Genomic DNA, 23572 nt, shown 5'->3' with positions numbered 1-23572 from the left:
TGAACACCTGACCTCCTGCCACAAGTGTGTAATAAAGTAAGAACCAGTGGCTGGAAGCCTCAAACCAAACAAATGAGCGTTAGGAAGCTAAACACTTCCAAACCATTAACCAACAGAGCAAAACACCAACAGCTGATCTCCATTTTTTAGTGTTTTAGCAGCAAGACGAAGAATATCTTTCTGAGAGAGGTGACAGACACATCCAAAGCTGCTGAGCTCAATGCAGAGTTAACTGGGTGATGCACTATCGCCTGGGCAATGCAGTAGATTAGATGAAATGATCTACTGGTCCTTCCCTTCTCTAATTCTATGGGTGTTACACATACTGCAGTCATCGTTGCTTTGGTGGAGTATAGGAAAAGGCCGTAATAGTCTGTAGTGAACTGGGCAGATGGTGGGGTGGTAAACTATGAGAGAACTGGTGGGCTCTTCTGTCACAGAAGTTGATGGCTTTTAACTGCTTGAGGATTGCTTTTAAAACTCATGCTAGCGACACCTTCTGCCAAGTCACACTTTTCTGTCAATCTTTTAAAACTACATTTCATGACTCAGATGAAACCCACAGCATGGACAAAATTGGCTACAGCATTAGCACTTGGTTTACTGATGCTCATTATATTGTAAGAATGGTGCTCCGCAGAACAGACATGAGCTATTACCAAGGGTGAGCTGTTACTGGTTTGGGGATGGCACCAGACGGATACTGGAGACTGAACTGTATCAATGTCGAGGAGCAAAACATGTTTCTTTATCTCCCGTCTCATCATCCCACACCATGCAGAGAAAATTACAAGTGGGATATCCTCAAGCCATGTTCCCTTCTTGTCCCCCTCCTCTACTTCCCTTTGGTTCAAATCTCACGCACATGAGCTAACAATTTTCAAATTTCAGCAAAATGCCTGGTTGCTACAGTTACTCCAGGTGGCACAGGTGAATCCTGCAGATTTTCTCAACATCAGAAACAAAAGATTGAACATAGACAGAGGCATAACTCACCTTGGCTGTCTGGACAAAAAATGTTAAAGTTATGGAATACAACAGAAAGCCAGTACATGACTTGTCAAGGACAGAGAAGAAAAAGACGTCCCATGCAAAATATGTCAGCCTCCATTTTGTTTGCTGTTATTTTTAGTGGAGAAAAGCATTTGCTGGCACCACTACATCTATGAAGTTTAAGGGTCATATAGTGCTTACAGAGGCGTCTTTTTATTGTGAAAGGGCCCAAAACAGATGGAGGAGGAGGCGGTGATCACCAAGTGCCCTCATGCCAATTATCAGGTGAATGCTGGGAAGCATGGCTTGTACCCGCTGGCTCACGACCATGGAAATCCTTGCTTCTGCTGGCACAGAAAGGTAGAAACCAGATTTAATGTGTGAGCTTGTGAGTTGCCTGGTGGAACAGGTTTGGCTTGTCACCCTGGGGTCGTCACCCTCATGTTTCTCCTTTTTCCAGCGTGCTCCCAAACAAAAAAAAATGTCACTGACCTACAAACCTGGGAAGCAAAACTTCTTCCAGCAGAGGTTTTGCTTTAGTTTCCTTCATAACTTGTCACTTTCAGAGAATGGATTTGATAGCATGCAGCACTTGCCAGGTGACTGAAGCCTTTGCACCTTCTTCATTCAGGGAGTAAGGGCAGTAGTCTAGTTAATCTGGACTCCAGCTGAAAGAACCAGATGTTCTCCAGTTGTTTTTTCTGGTTCCAATGTCTAGACTGGACTACAAGCTCCCCCTGCAGAAAAACGTGCAGGGATTGCTCATGCAGCGTTATCAGATTAGATAAAGGGTGGTTTGGAGAAATCAGCTGTAATACAATAGCTTCACATCCAGCACTGACCCTGGTCTCCAACTCCTGCTGATGGCTGTTTTGCTACTTCCAATGGGGAGAAGAGGGGCAAGGAGGAAAATGCCCCAAAGACTTCACATATGCAGCATGTGGGGGTTGAGGGTATCTGTGAGAAGGTGGGTGGTTTTGTTGAAAAGTGTTTCAACACCGAACAAGAAACTTCCCTGAAACACAGAGGATATTTGTGCCTTCAAACTCCCGCCCCGCCCCACATACACAAGGGAATAAGCTATGGCTGCTGCCAAGCTTTGAGAGAAAACCTTGGTCGCTGTTGTGTGGGTTTATTGCATCCGTGATGGTCATCCTCAGAAACTTCCTCCTTTGATGAAACAGATGACCTGGCCTAGGCTTGACTCCAGGCGCACAAAAATAATTCCAAATAAGGATCTGCAGCCTGGCAAGCTGCTGTGCTCAAGAGAAGGATGAACTGACCATGTTTAGCAGCAACTTAAATTAAACGAGGCTTTTTGACTTCGTCACCTCTCGCAGCTACCAAAGTGACACACCTCTCTGTACCTCTACGTGTGATTAGGATGGAGGTAAATCACAGCAAATTGTATTTTCTGCTTCTGAAGATGCTGACAGACAAAGTTTATGTTCCGCAGTTTGCCAAACACCAGCAGGTAACAAGAGGGAGTTGTGGGAAAGAGCATCTCAAGCTCCGGGGGGGTGGGGGAAGAAAGATGCACAGCAGGCACTGTGAGTGCTGCTTTTTTTGCAACATTCACGTAACTCCCCATAGGTTGGTTCACAGGGTTGATATTCGCACGTTATCTGAATTATAGCCAACAGATGGAAATCCTTTTGGCTGACAGTTGTCATTACAGGAAACTAGCATCTCAGCAACCGGTGAATAGCTGCTCTTAATAATGGCACTACCAGATGTGACAACTGACAGGTTTTGTCACCACATAGTCACAAAGATGATAAAAGGAGGTATTATACTGGGTTTGGTTTCAATAAGCAGTAAAAATATTAAAAAGAGGAACTCATAAAAGCACTATTGTCCAGTGAATAGTTATTTGCAGTTTGAATTCAAGGATAAGTAAAGGGTTTTTAATTTCTGAAACAACAACAAAAATCCCTATATGTATTGAAAATCAAGTAAAGATAAATAAGAACTGGTTAAAGTTCATCTGAGTTAATCTTGCCAAGGGAACAGAGAAAATATAAAGGTTCTCTGAGGCACATAGACAGAGACCACGGAGCGCTACGTACTTTGTCATGGCAGAACTTGAAGCTAGTGCTTCGGTCTCAAAGTGAAATCATTACTGGGCTGGAAGAAGTCTTTGACACAGTTTGTGATGAGCGCTGGCAGGCCTGCCATCATCCTGAGTGCTCGAGGGTGAGATGAGTGTCTCCGAATAAAAGCTTTAGTCTCCAGGTATTCTGAATCTTATCTGATATTCCTTGAACTTTCAATATGTTTACATTATTTATCACGTAGTATAATATTGTAGTGAAATAACTAATGCTACACTTCCAGACTTCTGCTTGTCACCTGTAGGCTGCCAGAAACTCTTCTATCCCAATGTGTAACTGCTCTAATTTTCAGTGTATTTTGCAAAACACAAAAGGTGCTAAGAAATCAGCTCAAGCATCTCACGATCTTGCTTTTGCCCAGTGTTAAGCAGGATTGTGGGTATGGAGGTCTCCAGGTCAGACTGACAGATGTCACCAGGGTCTGGGATTAGAGAGGCACAGTTCACCTGTCTGCTCTTCTGCCTGTATTTGACTTGGACACGTTTAGGAGTGAGGAATTTGCTAAGGTTGGTTGCAGTGCTGTGGTTCTGGCTTGCTCTCTCCTCTTAGCTCATCATGGTTTCTTGAGATTTTGAGGTTGCTGATATGATGCTGGAGGATTTCCTTGGTGTTCTGGTCTGAAGGGGAGCAGAGTGGATGTTCCTGGGGGCTCTGCTGAGTCTAGAGGCTGTTTCGTGGTCATGGGTGACTGAGGGACAGGCTTCAAAGGGACGCTGGGGTCACTTCTGTCATATGCTCTTTTTCAGAAAGAAGGCGGTCAAGGACAGGCAGATGAAAAAAGTCCCACAAAAGAAGAACTTGGCCTCAGAGGGACCACCCATAGAGAAAGAAATGGCCTGAAACAGAAAATACCACACTACGGTCACTAGAAGTTCAGAGGGCTCAAACTCCTGTGATCCCTGCGGAAGGATCACTTCCACGCTACACTTCTGATAACACCAAAATGGGGAACCGAAGGCTTGGCAGCAAGAGTCTCTTAATCTGTGAAGGTGGAGGTTATGTGACTGGAGAGTAACGTGCAAAGCGTATATCCAAGTGACTTCCAACTTCTTAGGCTGACCTGAACAGCATGCAAGGCTTTAGAAGAAGTCTTGAAGGAAAGAATAATAAAAGGAAGGATGGAAAGTGAGACAAAAGGCAACATGGGTTTGGCAAAGCTAGAGCGTGCAGGACCAACTTGACCCTGGCTCTGATAAATGATTTCCCAGATCTAACCTGTCAAAGACGTACATTTCCGTAAGCTGGCTCCAACTCTTCTGAGATGACTTGGGAGCAGTGGCCGCTTGCAGGACTAAATGCATGACAGTAAGAGGCATACAGTGTCATTCGGGAACCAGCAGGATCTTACCACAGGCTGCAGCTGGGCAAACCTAATTCTAGGGACAAATCTGGCAGCTCAAATCTAGGTGGACTCAAAGAAACCCATCGCATGCAATGTCAGATGGGAACTCTTGGTGAAACTGGAGGAGACTGGGGTGAGTGAAAGGACTTCGAGGTGACATAATGGAAATGGGCTGAGAAATATGAGAAGCCCACGAAGGCAGGGACTGATAATGAGAAGTTCTTCTTAAAGCTAGGGAAAAGTGATGCTAGAAGGGCTGCACGTTAGAGCAGATGCAAAGAAACTATGCACAGATGACTGGAAATGGAGAGCACTGCTTACAAGCAGAAACCTAGCTCTTGTCCGGTTTAGCAGAACAAAGTTTAGTGGAGATGGCAATGTTATCCAAGCATCAGGAGCTACTAAAGAGACTTCGTCATGATAAACAACACTGTGGTGCAAGAACAAGTATTTCTAGATGGGCCATAAATCACAGGCAGCAACTGAGAAGATAGTTTTAAGATCAGAGAACTGAGGTCCTAAAAAAAAATCCTCATGTCCACACTCCTGGCTTAAAAGAAGAGTTTGGGGGATTATACCACAACCCCCAGGGAGGGCTCAGACCCACAGTGTATGTTCCACCAAGCACTAGGGAATACCGCCAGCCTCATCAGCCGCATTGCGCATGTTCACAGACCTACGTCCAGAGTTTTCTCTAGAAGGAAGGAAATGAGAGCGTAAGAGCAGAAAAGGAGGAAGATGACGTGTCTGGAGGAAATCCCACGAGCAGCCTGACCTCCTCTGCTGCCACCACGCTGCCTCCTCCCTCCCTGCTGCTGCCCAGAAACAGGGAAACTGGATCCCATGCCTGAAGTGCCAGCTGCCTTCTCAGTCTGTCCTAGTCACTCCCCAAACCCTCCCATTCTCCTGCTCGCTGCCTTGTCTCCATCCACCAACTTGCTAATCTCTTCCAGGAAGGCTGATAAACCGCCGTCCCCACCTCTGCCCTTGGGTCTCTGCTCTCTCCCATCACACACCCAGACACACAACGTCCTTTCCCATAAGGCCCTTTTATCCCCATCACGTGCTCACAAGCATGCGTCATCCCTTCGAGTCCTGCTATCTCACTCCCCCAACTCATTGTTCCGACGGTGTCACAGCCCCGAGTTGGCCATAGCTTTAGAAGGGAATTTCCCAAAGATCAAGAAGTCTGTTAAGTCCAAAAGCCGGGCTCTCTTTCTTTCTCTCTATTCTTAGAAAATTACCTAATCTTTTCAAATAAAGGCTAGAAATAAAAGGACTGTTAACAGCTCTCTACCATCCACCAAATCTCAGCAGGGTGGCTTCTTTCTCTCTCACATTTGCTCTCAGTAACGCTGACTTCCCAAGTTGCAGCAACCTCTTGAACTTCCCCTTTTGGGTTCCTACAAAAGGCCTCCCTGTCTCCTGGCAGGTCTGGCAGCGTGTCTGCTCCCTGCTCCTCCCAGCAGCCTGCCAGTATCTTCAGCCGGCAGCCTGGAAGCTTTTTTTGAACTACCGACTATTGCTCTTAAGATTAGGAGCAAACTGCTACCTTCAAAAGGCTTCCTCCTGGAAGCTGGTCCACATTCTGAATGCTGGATGCTCTTCTGGTCCTCATATTCCTGGTCCTCACAGCTCAGAAATGATCCATATAAATGGAAAAGGTTTGAAGAAGGGCAAAGATTATCAAAGGTTTAGGGTAACTGGGACACTGCAGCCTCAAAGAGCAATGTCAAGGCTGGGATATGATAGAGGTCTGCAGTATCTCCATTGCCCAGGAAAGGGTGGATGGGACCAGCACTTTAGCATCTTCCTGAACAAAAGAATGGAGGTCATCAAATTAAATTAGTTGGAACCAGGTTCAAAACAAAAGAAGACAGGTCTTCATGCAACAACTTGTAAATCCACAGAACTCCTTTTCAGGGGCTTAAGGGGGGACAGGAGAGGGATAGCTTAGGACTTACTAAAGAGAAATCATGGAGTCAGGAACATCCCCCAAGTTAAAAATGACCAGCACCAGAAGGAAGCATCATTAGTTTACCATGTTCTTACTCTTCTCTGGACAGCTGCTTGTAACCACTCTTGAAGGCAAGATTTGCACAAGACAGACTTTTGGTCTGAAACCACTCTGCTGTTCCCACAGACCCTGCAGAAAGCCCCCCGGCAAGAACAGTCAGACCATTGGCAGAATTCACCCGCCTGCCTCCAGCATCCAGCTCATCTCTCACCTCTCTCCTGTCCCACCTTAAGTGAGTGTCGCTCCACTCCGCAGACGACTCCTGGATGGGACAGCAGGCAACTTACCGCTCCCTGCTGCTTGTCATCTTTGCCGTGATGTTCTTGGAACAGCCTTTTCCAGCTCAGGATAGCCGTTTCCACCCCAGGTACACCAGCATAGACATATATTTATAAAATATGTATTCTATTTATTAATTTATTTATTATTATATATGTACATATATTTGATACACACGGTGTCTGTCCTATATCCAGCTGTCATTTTGAGGAGTGTTCAGAGAGAGTGAAGAGAGCCATGTGCACAACACAGTATTGTTGCCACAGGTACAAGAAAAGCCTGAGTGTTTGTAGCTTGTGTCTGCAAGATGTTTCAGGCAGTAAAGAAAGTTTGAAAGTGTCACAATGAGTGTAAACCCAAGAAACACGGCAAGATGGGCAGACGGTTTTAGACAAACATGTTACAAAGCAACGCTTACGGAAATGGATTCTGTGATTAAAAAGTTCACAAACTTGGTTTGCAGGAGCAGCACTGGACTGGTGGATAAGCAGTGTATTCAGGAGCCTTGGGTTCCCGGCTCTGTTAATAACAGCCAGACCTCTTGCCCTGCCCAGGCCTCTTCCCCATGATTACAGACAGTGCTTTTCCTTTGAATAGCTCTTTATTGGTTTCTCTCCACTGCAGCTCTCGCTCGCTGAAGCGATGACAAGCGAGCATACTGATGAGTTAGAAACCTGTGTACCATCTAACTTGGTACTGAAGTGGGGCTCTAAAGTCGTGCTTTAAACAACACATCACACAGGATATGCCATCAAACCCAGTAACTTCCCCATGACGAAGCCAGAAACAGAAATACAGCTACAAGCTGGACTGTGAGTTAGCAGAGTTACTCGTGTTGCTGAGCATGTGTTACCTAAGGAAAAAATGGCATCTCAAATCACAAAAATTCAGACAAGCATTATCATGAAATATGAGTGTCTGAGTTATTTGAGCTTGTCTGCTGGAAATTGGCAGCATCCCCCAGAAATGAGGAGGGGAAGTAGTTTACTTGACATCAAGAAGGTTTATTCTCTCATCTCTTGTCAATACCATCTACAGAGTATTAATGCTCATATCAGACGGAAAGCTATGAATCAAGTTTGGTATATAATTATTTTTCTTCATGTGTTATCTGTAAAGCATCCTACTGCCTGCTTGAGTCTTTCCATTCAGCACCTTCAGGAGGCTACCTGAGTACAAAGGAAACTTGACTTAAAGGCCAGATAGGAGAAGAAAAGTTATTCTCTATGCTTTTCTGTTACGTCTCAGTGTGTCATCAGAAGCCAAGAACTTCAGGGCAAGATGTCAAAGACGGAGGCACCATGGAGGAGGGGGGAATTGTCTGACTCATACCCCTTGCTGGGCATCTACAGCACCAAAGAAGTATCTACGTAATAAACGAGAGTAATTTGGAAAGATGCAGCAGTGATTCCGCCCTATGTGATTTAGCAAACCCAATTACAGTTAAACTTCAACAGAGGACTCCAAATGCTGCTAAAAGAGTTTATTAAAGACTGTACTAACAGTTCTTGTAACAATGGCACGTACAATGATTCAAAATCATGACAAATAGCGTGAAGTTTTGAAGAGCATTATTACAATACACCATGGACAAGAACAAAGCAGATGTGCTGTCTCAGAACTCTACGAGCAGGCCTATGAAATACAGGAGTCGTATCATACAGCTATACAAGTATCAGAGAAAATAGAAAAGAACAAGTCATTCAATACACAGTCCTTGAATTTATTGACAGTATTACAGTACTTTATGGGCAAGGACTGGCTTGTTCCAGCTGCAGTTTCCAGAGCACAAGGGCAGCTGGAAATAGCAAAAAAATCCCCAAAACAATGAAAACCCTCCAAGAAGCATACCTCACGTGCAATCACTACTCCAGACCTTCCTGCTTCTGAATTTTCAGTCAGAAATTCTGACCTCCCTGCAATCACTTTCATCAGGAGAGTGTCCCATTTTGCAAGAAAACAAAACCAGAATGCTTCTTTAAGACAGTGCAAAAATATTTTCAATGGTATCGTTAAATCACAGATTAATAACAATCAGCACGGATCAACCGCAGCACGGCCAACAGCGACTTCAAGATCAGAATCGAATGGACCTGCTGCCCCTTGACCAGCACTCCAGACTGAGTGCTTGCAGAGGGGAGACATGTTGCTCTCTCCCAAGCGAGCCATCATTTCTGGGTTCATAGTGAGGAATGGTCTCAGCTACTCCAGGGTAACAAAATGCTACAGAAAGCCTGCAAGTATTAAATTATCCAATCCTATGTCAAAAAACTAACAAAAGAATATTGAAGTGGAAAAAGTATATAGCAGCCATGTTATTTGTCATGGCTCTAAAGTTGTTCCCTTCCTTACCGTGTCAGTCACGGTACCCAAAGTGTGACTTGCGGAGTTCAGCAGCTTACGGCACCCCCACGGTGATGCAGGATTCCCAGCAGCACGCGGGGGTTTGTGTTCTCCGAGACACACCATCTAATTACAACGGCAGGGCAGCTGCAGCCTGCTCCTGGTGTGTTGCCTTCGCAGCTTTTGGCTATGAGATTTTAGGCCCCTCTGCACTCGTCCCCCTGGTCCCACCCATGCTCACAGCAGCACATCCATGGTCATACATTCATTTGGTGTGCCTCTTCAGAGCAATTTGCAACTTCTTTTTTAAGCAGACATTGAGGTGTCTGTGTATCACATTGGGACATTGGTATAACCTGTGCCAGAACATCCCCTGGCAGCTCCACAGTACACGAATTCAATGAGAGATAACTGTGCTTTACCAAAACCCCAAATCATTCTTCTCCCCATTTCCACATAGTTGTGTGTTTGCATCGCAGTGTGATTATGTAGAACCTTTTTAACGTCTGCCAACTTCAGAGGATAAAATCACAGTGCTGCATATCAACAAAAACGAGCATACCCAGCCTCCAATATAAAATAATTTATATACACAAAGCAGAATTTGCATCTTAAATAAGAAGAGATTGGCTCATTCTCTATGGTGTTTTACCCAGCTACTAAAAAATAAATAATTCACGTCAGATTGATGGATTTGTTTCCTGTACAGCACACGTGCGCTATCGGAACAGACAAAGACAACATGAAAAAACCTTTTGTAATTAATAAAAGAGAATTGTTGAACACTTGCACATATTGGCACAAGGCAAAAGAGAAAAGGGAACATTACACAGCTCAGCTCAGGTGCCTTCCTCCGTGGAGCGGGACTCAGATTTCAGCTTTACAAATTCTCTGGCAACTTCATCATTGGTTCTTTGAGAGAGAATCCTCAGGACTGTGAGTCCAGTCTCATCCATGTGAATCCTGCGCCCGAGGGGGCACCAGCACGCGCAGCTTCCTTTGTCTGCTATGTCTCTGAGCTGCATCACTGCTATCCCCAGTACCCGGTCCTCCCGAGCAAAGCAGTAGTCCTTCACACAGACTTGGAGCTCATAGGCATCAGGGCCGTCTTCATTCCCCAGTATGCTGAAACACACACACAAGTTTACTCACGGTTTCTCAGAATGTATAAATTCCTCTGCAAAATAAAGGTGTCGGCAGCTGACTAGAGTGCTTTGGTAAGCCACAGAAAACTCCTTTCTACAGAAAACCCTGGTCAGAGAGGGAGAAGTAAAACCTATGGCGTATGGGCATTTTTGGCGATTTACAGCTGACAAAGACAACCTGGCTACTTAAAAAGGAAAAATGGACAACCCTTATCAAGTTGCCTTTGCATGTGTGTGTGTGTTAAACTGTGAAATGAGAGGAGCGGAGAATATTAAAGCCATGCTAATAGATTTTCAACTCAGATGACTTTAAACATTTCTGCTTCTGTTAAGGGTTGCTTCATTTCAGTAATTAATATTTTAATTAGATGAAGTCTTTGTTAAAGATTCAGAACCTTCCATTAAAGTGAAAGCTAATAAAAATATCTCTCCAACCCTTCTGATGTTTCTAAAATTAAAAGAATAAAAAAAAAAAAAGGGACAAAATCTCTTCACTTAGAGGAAGCCTGCCTTTCCTCACATCAAAGAAAAATTATATGGACAGTCCCTCTCCCCCAAGATATTTACAGTCTTTTGCTGGTCATCTCCTCTCATTCTTACTGTACAGCTGGATGAGCACTAGTCTGTAGCTCTCTTTGTTGAGCCTTCCAAGAAGGAAGATGCCTTTGTAATAATGAAAGCCAAGTAAGAAGAGATCAATACTCGGTGTTGAGAAAGACTGCAATTTTAGCAGTGCAACTTACTACCAGTTCCAGGGGCTGTATCCTTGGAAACAAGTTCAGAAAGCAAGTCCCACAGGTCAAGTTGGGATAAAAACACACATTAAGACTAAAAGAACTAAAAATACGTAATGAACTTTTAGCCTCAACTCTACCAATAAAAGATACAAAGTTCATTAAAATGATGGAGCACAGTAAAGTATGTTCACAGGACACACAACACGTTTCAGAAGGTAGCCAAAAGACACTGCTGGTATAGAATAGACCTCAGCATCCCACCCACAGCAAAAACACCCATAATCTAGCTTTTCCTGCCAAGACTGGGCCAAGCTACTGGTTCATGTACTCTTTTGGGCCCTGAACAGGCTCTTCGTGGACACTGGAAAATCCTATCTCTCCTCTGCAGTTGCACTTGCCACATCAGATCCCCTGGCTATTTTTCACACTTACAAGTGAAAGGTTTCATTGTATTTGGGAGCCCAGTTGTTGCTCTTTGACTTGGTTGTGAACTTCCTCTTCTTGTCACTCTGATGGGGCCCAATCATGGTGATTTCAACGAATGGACGGAACATGCCAGACGTTTGCCACTTCAGGTCATTGGCTGCCACAACTGGAAAAGAGAGTCACAACCTGTTTTACAGTAAATACTCATTTGTTCCTACTGCTCTGGACACCTTTCCACTCTGCTCTGCTTTCAATTTCTTGTTTCAGAGGACAAAGTCCAACTCAAAACACGCCAGTGTCCCGACACACACGGGCAGGACTTTTTTGTAATACAAAGATATGCTTTCTTCCTCTAGTTTAAGTTCTGTGAAGGGAATTTAATGCTTGGGACAGCACTTAGAGCTTTTGCCATATGCATAGTCAAGAAATTAGTCCAAAAAAACAGGTATTCCTGCAGCTCTGGGCAGGCTGCCCTGCCAGTTCAGTGCTTACGTCTACATTACGTGTGGGATGAGAAAAAAAAGGGGCATTTTGGGGGCCGATATTAGGGTCTCTGTTGAAAAAGAAAATGAGACTGCAGGTAAGACAAACAAAGCCCATAAGCTGTGGGTGGTTCCAGAACCCAGAATTATTAGCTCTTTAATTCTCATTCTCTCTCAGGTCACTGCGGGGAACAGACTGAAGCACAGGAAATAGCTCTGAAAATCAGTTTTTGCATTGCAGTGTAGATTTAGCCAGAAGAGAGGCCTGAAAGCTGTTTATATAAATCTTTAGAGGAAATTAAAGTAGTTAAATATGCTGTATTCAAGCAAAGGAGGCGAAGGAGGAAGAGGAAGCCTGGGATGAATCACTGCTTTGGTTATTTTCAGAGCAGCTCTTCAGGGACCAATGTGGCCTTCAGGACGGGGGAGAGGAGCCTCTGAACTCTTACTGGCTCTGCAATCTCTCGGTTTACACTGAGCAATTTCGCAACATCGCCCTGTCATGCTGCCCTGTTCTCTGCAGCACAGGCTAAACTGTGGCGCCTGGTGAGAGCCACCATCTGATTTTTGTTCACTTCATATATCGTTGCCAATAAACAACAGGACTGTACACTGCCATGTCACGGGCTGGACAAGCTCATTTGCTGTTTCTCTACATGTTCCTGATGTGAAACAGAGAAAACAATTCTGGATTCACATCCCGTGAGCTAACACAGAAATACAATGACTGCCAACTGGAGATTTGCCTCGACACAGTCACAGAGCCTGAGCAGTAACACACGCTTCGCCATACCTTTCACCGTGACCTTGTGTTCACCAGTTCCTGGGTGGGTATACAGGTCGATCTGTATGGACACTTCACCCACAGGATCATCCACACCAGAGCCTGTTGGAAGAAAATTGACACCCCCCGTGCACACATGTATTATTGTTTATTGGCACCCGTCTTTGCTTTATGGCCTCAGTGAGACAATATAGCGTTGTCACAGTACACCTTCCATAGTCAGCTTTTCAGTCAACACCGATAATGGAACGTTAATGCAAGATAACATCAGGCTTGCATGCCCAATATGCATAAACACTAACATTTCTTGCACTCCACCATGAAGATCGCATCCTGTTGAGAATACTAGTAAGAATCTTAAAAGAATTTAAAAGACCTAAAGCTCGACAATGGACCCTCACAGAGAGCAAGCATTTTTCAGAGGTTCCTGCCAAGCTATTGTGTGTACATGCAGGCATTCCAGTGGTGGGCATCGGCATTCCTGTCCACTCAGGGAAGAAGGGAGGACAAAAAAAGCAACAAAATAAAAAAAACACACCAGAGAGGAAGTTTAGGAAAAAAAAGACCAAGATGTTAGTGATTTGCACGGAGCCATAGTGCAGTCTCACCCTCCAAGAACCTTCTTCCATGTTGTACATCAGATACAAGCTGTCATCCTGACTGCCTGTCTGCTTCCCTTCGGAAAATAATGAGAACCCCTTCACTGTTGTGCATCAAAAATCATGAGAAAGAAGCACTCACAACTTGCATACTTATTTCCCTTCATCAGTTAGCCAGGGAGAAAACAAGATGTAGCTTCACAGAGGAAAAGATAACGTGTTGTAACAGAGGGAGAAGATCTCATGAACCTTACAATTCGTGTATTATGATGTTTTCAACTTTTTAACTTTTAATCGTAATTATCATGCAATACGTGGAAATGACATTTTTCTGGGTAGGAAACTCAAGATGTCATGTAAATTATAGAAGACGACTGCTTTGCAAAATGAAAATTAAGTCTTTGGTAAGATAGTGAGATTGATTTTACTTTCTGTTTGATAACTGTCTGACCACAGGTTGACAATTAGCAATGCTGTTGTAATTGCGATACCTACAGGGTAATTGAGTACCTATGAACAGCAGTGTTATTTTGCCAATTTCGAGGCTAAGACACATTACTAAGTGAAAGAATTGGTGTGTTTGAAATTCCAGGTAAGGAGCTTGAAGGATATCATTAAACAAACATTTTGATTAGATAGATCTAACAAGTCAACTTTCACAAGAACAGTCTGCAGGCAGCAAAAACACTCATTTAAAAACCAAGAGGCTGAAAGCTAATCTGTGCAATTCTCTGAAGAGAATTACATGGCACAGAACTGTAGGCAGTGAAAGTCACATTAATATACAAGTAAAAGTATCTGAGCAAACAAAACAGAACCTCAAATTATTATCTTAGGGTAGATTCTCATTCTTGACCTGAGTACAATAAACAGCCTCTAGGCTGTAACATTTGTACATGATCTTGAATGTACTGTTTTCTCCCCGCTTAGAAGGGCAGTGCTCCTTCTTTTCTGTATGTAAGCACAGAGCTTTAAAATTGGTAGGCTTAATTATTGACCTGACCCATCTGATGATGCAGGTCCGTCACTTATGCTGTCGGCATTTTCCGTGGGAATAGACAAGATTACCTACAGTATATAACAACTTTATCAGGCCACATCTACAGAAAACATCAGCTGCCAAACACTCAGGTCTTTATTTTGCTCATCTTTAGTGTAATTAATAGGTTATAAAGGAGACACTGATGCTTCAGAGGAAGGACAACGGAATCATCCCATTACCTTTGATGGAGACAAAATTTAGATATTTTTTTTTCCTACCTTCATTCTTGTCTTTTCATACAAAAATCTTGTTCTATTAACTGAAATGTTCAGAGACAAAAATCACTTTGTAGATGGCCAGTGAAAAACATTCTGAGCACATACAACTGCGTGCATACACATGCTTGCACATTTAGTGACAAGCAGATTTAAATCTTGACATGAAAGTCTCATTGGTATTGCGATACTGGAAGGTGAAACTGCAGAACTGAGCTTGTGCAATGCATTACAGATGTATTTCACCTATGATAAAAAGACTTTGGACAGCAAAAAATAAATTGAGAGATGAAACATAACAAGACTTAATTTTTTAGGGCTCTCCTGAGCACCCAGACTTTTAGCTACCCCCCTTCAAGCCAGATAGTTCAAGCTCGGCCATAACCTTGAGTGCAAATCAGACATTACCATGTATTACAGTAGCCCGTCTCAGCAGACCATACGCATGCAAGTCGAGGACTTGAACCAGCAATACACAGCCCATGGTAAAGGGTAGGGGAACAAGTCCATAGCATCTCTCAAAAAACAGTCCATTTTCGAGACAGCTTTCATATCCCGTGAACAAATCTCAAGCTTGGGGACAGGCTCTCAGGCAGGGTACAGACTTCTAAACTGCGCAACCCGTGGCTCTGTCTGTGGGATGCAAGCATTCGGTAAAAGTTCACTTCTACAGGGAGCTACAGGGAATGGGTCTCTGGAAAAGGTTTCTGAGCATGGGCAAGATGACTTCAAAAGCAAGGCAGTTGGCTAATGTTGTTATGGTAACAACATTAGTCTTGAACATACCCTTATCGGGAAGAACGTCCTCATTAGCGGTAAACCTAATACCTTTCCCATCATGCACTGAGACATGAATTCAAAAGGCAAGAAGCAAGCAGGATAAAGAGAGAAGAGTACGAATTACAATCCAATTAGCGGTGTCACTCAAACAAACATAAGACAAATATTCTAACTCTTAATAGACAAAATATCCTCTTAGATCTTCTGCACCAACACAGGCTTTGGAGAGCAAGGCTGTCGGCGAGTAAGGGATTGTCTGGGTTAAAACAAAAACAGAATTTGTGCTGGCATAACTGAACTGCAAGCGCTGATCCAACTTTGCAGAGCAAACATTTAACGGCATAGTGCTATAGAAGCCTGCTTAGTAAGAAAATGAGTGCAAACTGGAAGATGCAACCATTGAGCAGTGAAGTAAGAGAGGCAAACAGTCAGCATTTAAATAGTTCTGCATGCAGCCATTTCCTCCCATAGGCTTGTGGGAAGCTTTACTTATGCAAAGGGAAACATCAGTCAGAGAGCTCTGGTAAGCAGATGTCAGCTGTAAATACTAGTGCTGTCCCTTCTGTCCCTCCAACACACACGCAGATCTCCAAACAAATCTACCAACTGCGGTTACTGACAAGTGTATGCAAGCCATATCCTTTTCTAGCCCCAATCCCAGGAGCAAGTCATGCCTTTCTCAGAGATATTCCATCATTGATCCTACCAATATTAGGTGGCGTAGCTCAAGTCTTTCATTCCCCGAACAGGGTCCAAAACTCTCAAGCCTACTAATGTAGAAGATGCTGATTTGGACCAGCTCAGTGGCCTACCACGCCCAGTACCTGTTTCCTAAAGTGGCTCAGACAAGCCACAAAGAAATGTCATCAGTCAGCTATGAGATACAGTCGATGACTTTGTAATGAGTGCATCTTATGTCCTAAAGCTAGAGCTTCATTCTTCCTTAGCTTCTTAAAAAAACAAACAAACAAAAAAACCCCTTCTGTGGCAACCCTGTATATTCCTGCTGCTCTTAGATTATGTTCAATTATCTTTTTGTATCTACTAAACACATGCATTGCATGAAGCTGCCTCCTCATATCAGCTTTGAATTTGCCACTTTGCAACTTCAATGGAGCATCTTCTTCCTCTAATTTTAAACACTCCTGACTGTAGCATGGAATGCAGAACAGCAGTGCTGCACACATCCTTGTATCTTGGCTCATCACGACAACATAATAGGATCCACATAAAAAACTAGCTTCAATTCATGGTCTGGATATATAATGGGAAACATTTGCCATAAAACAGCGAAGATTGAAAACACACTGTGCGCACAAGTTCCCCGTTAAAAAGTGCTTTGTGTAACTCTAATGGCAACAGCCAAGTTCCTGGAGTCACTTGTGGACATAGTAGTCTTTGACCTGTCTGGCCACTGGATGTCATCGTTGCTCTGCTGGGGCACAGCTACAGGACCATTCTCTCAAATGCAGGTACTGACTCTTTAGTCAGCTTCAGTGTTTTAATGCAGTATGTTTCAACCTAAGCAAGAATATATCGTGCTGCTAAATGCAGGGATGATTCAGTCCCCCAAAACTACACTCAACTTTTCACTTCAAAAACAAACCTTGTTTTGCTCAAGAATTCTCAGTACTTTCTCCACTGGCTGGGGAATGCCAGTATCAAGCAGTCTCATTTGCACATAAGGGCAAAGTGTGTTGGCTAGGGATTGCTTTCCCTTTGATTTCAGGGCTCGGTGTGACAGTATGCTGACAGAGTTAGTAGTCTGTGGGGTCGCCAGCTCTCATAGGCTTGGCAGGATTAAAGGAAAGAGGACCCTAAACAAAAAGATGGCAGAAAGACACCCCCATGGAATTGTATGACTTTTGCTGCTGAGATGTAGTAGCCCAACGCCAATGCTTGTATTTAAACAGCCTGAAAACTTAAAACATCAGTTTCAGTTTTGACCTAACCTCTAACAGCATCTGTCCCCTCTTCCTGGGATTAATGAGATTCATAGTCAGCCAGTGAAAGTCCCTGACTGGAGACCAAATTATTCTGTACAACAATCTGGAGATATTTACATGAAAACAATGAAAGATAGAGACAATTAACTGTTTACCCCTTCCAAATCAATGAAATAGCACCACTATTGTGCCTTCCCAGAGAACCACCAAAGAACTCCAGTGGCCCATCCCAGTAGCTTACTAACATGTTGTGGTGATTTGTAATCATCTAGCTCGCACATATCCTGTACTAGCTGCAGACAAAACAGTGCTTTTGTTGCTCTCCTAAGAGACTTCTCCCTTTACAGGCAGCATGTAGCTCTGTGACTCCTCACATTGCTGTCAATCAGCCTTAGTCAGGACTACATGGGCTGCTGGCAGCTGGCCTGTGACACAGGCACTGACTAGTTGCTGTGGTGGTGTCTTGCTGAAATGGTCTCTCACACCACCGTGTAAGTCTCAGTACAGTAACTTCAAATTTCACTGAAGTTACCCACCCACATTAATTCATGAAACGTGACTGTTAAGTGAGGATTGCAGAAAAAAAGACCACAAACACCCCAGGCCTTATGTTTCACATATTTCTGCTCTGTCAAAATGTAGTTGAGTGGGAAATAACCCCCTTCCCCTCCTTCCCAGTTTCAAAAGCTCTGAACTGTCACGTTTCCAGAAACGTTACTGCCAAAAGCACTCTACAAACTGGCAGTACAAGACAGAGCAATTATGAACAGAGCAGATAGCACCATTCAACTTTGCCAACAACACAAAAGAGCCTTACCCTGAGCTGTCTGAGTCTGGACAAAGGTTTTGATGAGAGTATCTGTGGTCTGAGTGTAGAGAGAGAGAGCATATCGAAGTGACTGCAGGTCTGGACTCTTCTCCAAGAATGTTTTCTTCAGACCGTTCCCACCAGCATGGAAATATTGCTAAGAGTAAAAAAGAAACAGGAAAAATACCGAGGAAGAATTGCAACCAGCAATGAACATTTACATGCTATTGTGTATGTGGATGGGAAAGAGCTGGAAAAATTCACAAAACAGCTTCTGTACTGGAAATCCAGCTCTTAGACCAACTGATACCAATTGCTCATGGCTTTCCTCTTCCAAAGCACTTAAATATAAATATGCTGGCTGCCAGCACATGCCAGTCACCTGAGCCTATTTAGGTTTACACAAACATGGCAGTATCACTCACTTAGTGCCTTTATCACTGTAACAGCAGTGACAGATTCCTGCCATCTCCTGACCTGGGACAGGCACTATCCTCCCAAATAGTATTTGGGGATGGAGCAAGGGAATGACAGAGACAGAAATAGAATCACTTACTTTGATTGTATCCAGTGCCAGATCCAAAACAGCACACTGCTTTGGAGTGAGACTCCTAGTTTCTTCTCTCACCATATGATCCTGCAACCAACCATTATATTTGACATGAGTACGCTGTCAGAGACTAAAGGAAAAGGAGTCCCCAGTATCATCACTTTCTCTGGATTCATGCTGTGGCTATGTGGCCACAGCATTTATTCAGCCGTTTAAGGAACGCTTAATGGAGTCTCTCAGAGTCATTTATTACAGCTTAACTTGAAACTGCTTGCTACCCCGTCATTCTAGAGCAGCCACAAGAAAACTCTCAAAACACCACCTAAATCAAGGAATTCTGAAAACCAGATGTTGGGCAAAGTTGTTATATGTTGTTTGTGGATTTCTTTAATTCTTCCATCTACAAAGGTCACTAATTCATCATATCGTTGGTGTAGAGGAAGAAAAACAAACAAGCAACATGTTCTAGAAAATACCTTTGCTAAAAGAAGAAGTTGTTCTCATTAAGACCCCTCACCTCTAATAGCAAAAAGCCAGGAATCCCTTGGGAAGGGATTCGCTTTCCTGCAGTGGGAGCATATCCCTGTTAGACTCCTGCCTGACTACAAGGATGTGCCATCCTTTGGTATTTCACTAAGCTCCTTCTCTCTGATGCTTAGTCTAGGTCTCAGGGAAAAATGGCACACTTTAGGATGTCAAAGTTTTGCACAAACCCAAATTCTAACTGTTTGAGCTGCTGGAGGGTCAGGCCAGCTGACTACAGCCTGGGTGCTGAAGCATGCATGAAAAAGACGCAGGCAAATCAGGCAAAGCCTACTTATCCCTACTTTAAACATGTCATAGCCTCTGATAAGAGACACTTTCCAGGAGACATGTCTACTAAATTGTCTTTGAGTAAAGCATGCCTAGCGTGTGGCATCACGTGTGTGTTTCACTGATAAACCTGCTGGCTATCTTGCAGCCCGGTGATTCTTCACATTGCCTGGTGCTGTTTCCATTCATTATCCACCACGATCCATCTCCTGCCTGATGGAGACGGGGCTCGCTGCAGTCTAGGTGCAGTGCTAGGCATTTGCCACGCTTCTCACAGACATCTGGCTAGCACCTTTGCACAGTGCTGCATTAAACTGTACAGAAGATGCCTCAAGTCAGCAGTACCTCAGACAAGTTTGCACTGTGCTTTCTCGAGTACTGGAGACATGCCTCAACTTGTCTCCTTCCCCCACACAGGATGCTCCTGGTCTGGGGACCTATGTGCAGTGGCACAGTACTCTGTAAGCTGCAACGTATCTTCTGTTGCAACAAGCTGTCCTTAGGGGAGCCATAATTCTCCTCCCTCTTCTTTGTGAGCTGGGAGTAATTCAACTGAAGATCATATGGCTTCACACTTCAGTACACAGAGGGCAAAACATTCTTTTCTCTGTCTGACAGTCAGATTAAATGCACAATCAGCCAGAGCTCACTTTCATGGGAGAGGCCAACTTAGTCAGGGTAGCTGTGTCCCCAAGGCAGAGTGACTTTCATGTCTGTTGAAATGACTTTCTAGGTCTGCCTGCCAGATTCCCCACACTGCGACAGAAACCAGGTGGTCAGCATTTTTCTCTTAAACACCTAAAGAGCTCATTCAGCCCTGCTCTGAGCGGTCACCCCGCCAGTACCCATGCAACATGTCACTGCTTTCTAAGAGAGTTTCCCAGTGCCATTTACTTCAACGCATTATGTAATAATAACCCAGCGACTGGACTGGTAATGCTTGCACCTACACACAGAGGAGCCCACGACTGTCATTCCCCTGCGTACCTGCCCTCTGCAAATCCCACACTGTTCCTATAAAGGACTGCACAGAGTGCTACCCTGCACTTCCCAGATTGCCAGACAGGAGCAAGCCACATATATTTACATCAAATAATTATGCAACTTTAAGCAGAAGAAGTAAAAAACAACAACAACAAAATCTTTTCCTGGTCTCTCAGACTCATCCTCGTATTCTCCACAGGTACTGTCAGAAGAACCTCTGAGGTCAGAGCTTGGCTGGTTACCCCGGGGGCAGCACAGGGGAGAGGAAGCTGCTGCTCCCTGCTCCAGCTGCTGGCTATTAAGCAAACCGAGCAGAAAGAGTTTGATAATAAATGGGAGGCAGATATGTGGCACCAAGGTGCCAGGCTTATGGTTGGTTTTCCGAGCATTTTAAAATACACTGTGAAATTGATTTGTCATCAGGACAAGAGCCTGTGCTTGTCAGGTCTGTCAGTCTCAGTTTTCGGCTGAGTTATCTGATTCACTAGGGCTCTGTTCCCCCTGTTCTATTTAAGGCAAATAAAGCTTAAAATCCATCCCATAATTTTCCCAGGCTTTTAGTGGAACTGCAAAATGCACAGGAGAGGGGCTCTGAAGAGCCATTTACTCATGATTTCCCTGTTAGCTTGTATGTGCCTGCAAAAACAAAAGGACAAAAAAAAAAATATCCACGATGCTTACACAGACCCAAACAATTTACACTCTTGTAACACCTTTACTCTTCTGGAAATTTTTGGACGCAATGTCGGTTCACACCATCTGTCTGAACTAAAGGTCTCCAAAATTCAGGTGGAAGAGTGCTTTCACACTTGTGTACGGCTCTCTTGCCACATATAAAATCCTGTGTACCTGTGCTGCTGTAGTCCTATATGTGGATATGCAAATAAAGGCTTGAACACACACCAGCGCCTGCCTGATTTGCATGATTACATGCATTTCTAAAAATGCAGTTCAGAGTTACCAAAGTTAAGTTTTACAGTAACTGAACTGAAGACAGGCTGCTGCTGAGGGATGGTCTTCATCTGACCAGTGCGAATGGAAACCGGCAAAGCTTCCAACTCATTCCTGGCAAAGGGAACCTTGTATATATTAAGAAATTCCAGTAATGAGAAAATAAGGAAGAAGTAAAAGATAACAGTGAATGTCTCTGGCTATGCCTGAGAATGCAAGCAAGCCACAGCAACTTGGAGTTGTCTGTGCACAAACTTGTCCTTGTGACCTCGGAGGAGAAAGAGAGCAAGTTCAGAGCTCTCCCTCTTTGACACCAGGAGTGCATGTAGAAGGCAGGATGGCTTCCCTTCCTCCAAATGCTGGGTTCTTGCTAATGTTTTTGAAACGGGAAAGGGATACTCACAGGAAAAGGGAGTCACGTTTGGAGGCTGTGGTCCAGCTCCCACTCTCCCAGGCTGTCTCCAAAGCTCCTCTCTACCCATTTCTCCCATGGAAGTGAGACAGAGCATTGTAAGCACAGGAAGCAGCGGAGGTAGTGCAATCCTTGGGAGCCACCACGTCACCATGGAGGACAGCCTGGCTGTGGGAGTGCGCAGGGCCATCCCCCAGCACGAGTGACAGCTATTCCCCTGGGGAACCACACTTGAAAGTTTATATTATGTCACTGTTAACTGCTATTAACAGCCTCAAAATGCAGCTGGAGAAAAGCGTGTACATCTAATGACACACTTGCATGTCCAGATCACTTACTAGGATGGCTAACAAGCACTGCCTTAAATGGATTCTGTACTGTCCTGGCTCATAAACATGTGTATGTAAAATGTGTCTGCTAGGCAAGGGAAATAGACAGTTGTATAAAGACAGCAGTAGTAAGTGCGCAAGGCAAAAAAAAATTATGGGAAAAGACGAATGCATTTTCAAATTGCACTAATCACTTAGGATAATGCCCTTTGCTGTGGGAAGATTCCCCTGATCATGCTCCGAGACAGAGTTCACGTTCAGCTCTGTCTTCCTTGCAGCACAGTTTGTGCACTGTGACGCTTCAGATTTAGACCTCCTCTTGCACAATACCTGTTTTGTAGCACAAGTCAAACCACAACATAGTGCAATTTGAATGTTGTAAGGTGTCACTATTTTCATACCATTCCCATTGCGACTAGTGAATTAATGCTTGATTGGCTCATGATGAGGTGGCGTGCACTTAGTAATGCTCATGTCATGCACTGTCACGTCATGCACTGTCAAAACACATCAACACAGCCTTCATGCTAAATGCCAGCCTGCCTGTAAAGAGAGCCCACGCAGAAGGAATTTACAGACACAGGCTCTCTTCCATAAGCAAGAGTTATTTTTGTAACAGTTCATATAATTCATCAATAGCTAGCACAATCATCTTTCCGACTGATATCTCATCAAGATCACATAAGGGACTCCCTTTTATACATGGGGATACAGAGGAACTGGCCAGATATAGAGAACTCTACTTTTTTAATTTTAAATTGATATACCAAACTGATCACTGTATCTACAGAAGAGAGAAACTACTTTGATGATTAAACCCACAATAAAATTTAACAGTTAAACACAATACTAATGTTAGCAGAAAGCATTTAAAAGCACATCTAATGCATTCAAAAGCATTTCCCTACAATTGCATTCAGCAACGAACCACTGGAAGCACAAGACATGGTATGCGCTACTACACTTCCATGCTTATACACACAGACATTAACACAAGCCATGCAGAACAATACCTTCAACTTTGACAAGTGTCCCAGTTCCTTAGCAGCACTGAAAATCAACTGTGTGCCCTATGATTGCAAGAAGTTAGAAAAGAAAGGAGAAAAAAAAAGATTATAAACAAGCTTTGCATGTTTTTCCTTTGAGCAAGTCAAGTCAGTTCACAGCTAGAATTTTACATAACCACCCCAAGGCCAGTCACAACAACTTAACTCCTTGCCAGTTCATTACCTAGTATAAAACCCGGCATTTCTGTGGATACCACATCAAGAGCTATTTTGGAGCACAATATTCTGCTAACTGGTTCACTCTTGCTTACTGCAGCCACCCATTTAAACAGGACGCACCTTCAAATGGATTGCACCGGTTGGGGGTGAAGGCAGTGCACTGGCTTCGTCTCCAAGTGCTCCTTTAGATTTCAAGTCTAAATACACACGAAGACAGCATAAGACTGGCCAAAGCAAAAGATCACACAACTGATG

At 43.9% G+C, this 23572-nt stretch overlaps 1 protein-coding gene across 1 annotated transcript in view; it reads right to left on the bottom strand.

Moving 5' to 3' along the window:
* Positions 1 to 8222: 8222 nt before the first annotated feature.
* LOC127027870 (protein unc-13 homolog B-like) overlaps positions 8223 to 23572 on the bottom strand; it is a 188294-nt gene continuing 172944 nt past the window's right edge. The window contains exons 32-37 of the mRNA XM_050913751.1: positions 23105 to 23161; positions 18609 to 18689; positions 18062 to 18209; positions 12672 to 12764; positions 11403 to 11562; positions 8223 to 10213 (exon numbers count right to left, since the gene is read on the bottom strand). Of these exons, the coding sequence (XP_050769708.1) occupies positions 9928 to 10213; positions 11403 to 11562; positions 12672 to 12764; positions 18062 to 18209; positions 18609 to 18689; positions 23105 to 23161 (825 nt within the window). The 3' untranslated portion in view covers positions 8223 to 9927. The remainder of the gene's footprint in view (positions 10214 to 11402; positions 11563 to 12671; positions 12765 to 18061; positions 18210 to 18608; positions 18690 to 23104; positions 23162 to 23572) is intronic.

This window comes from Gymnogyps californianus, chromosome Z (assembly GCF_018139145.2).
Source record: "Gymnogyps californianus isolate 813 chromosome Z, ASM1813914v2, whole genome shotgun sequence".
NCBI classification, from domain to species: domain Eukaryota; kingdom Metazoa; phylum Chordata; class Aves; order Accipitriformes; family Cathartidae; genus Gymnogyps; species Gymnogyps californianus.
Note: the sequence above shows the minus strand (reverse complement) of the source record. Positions and strands in the feature narration are given on the sequence as shown.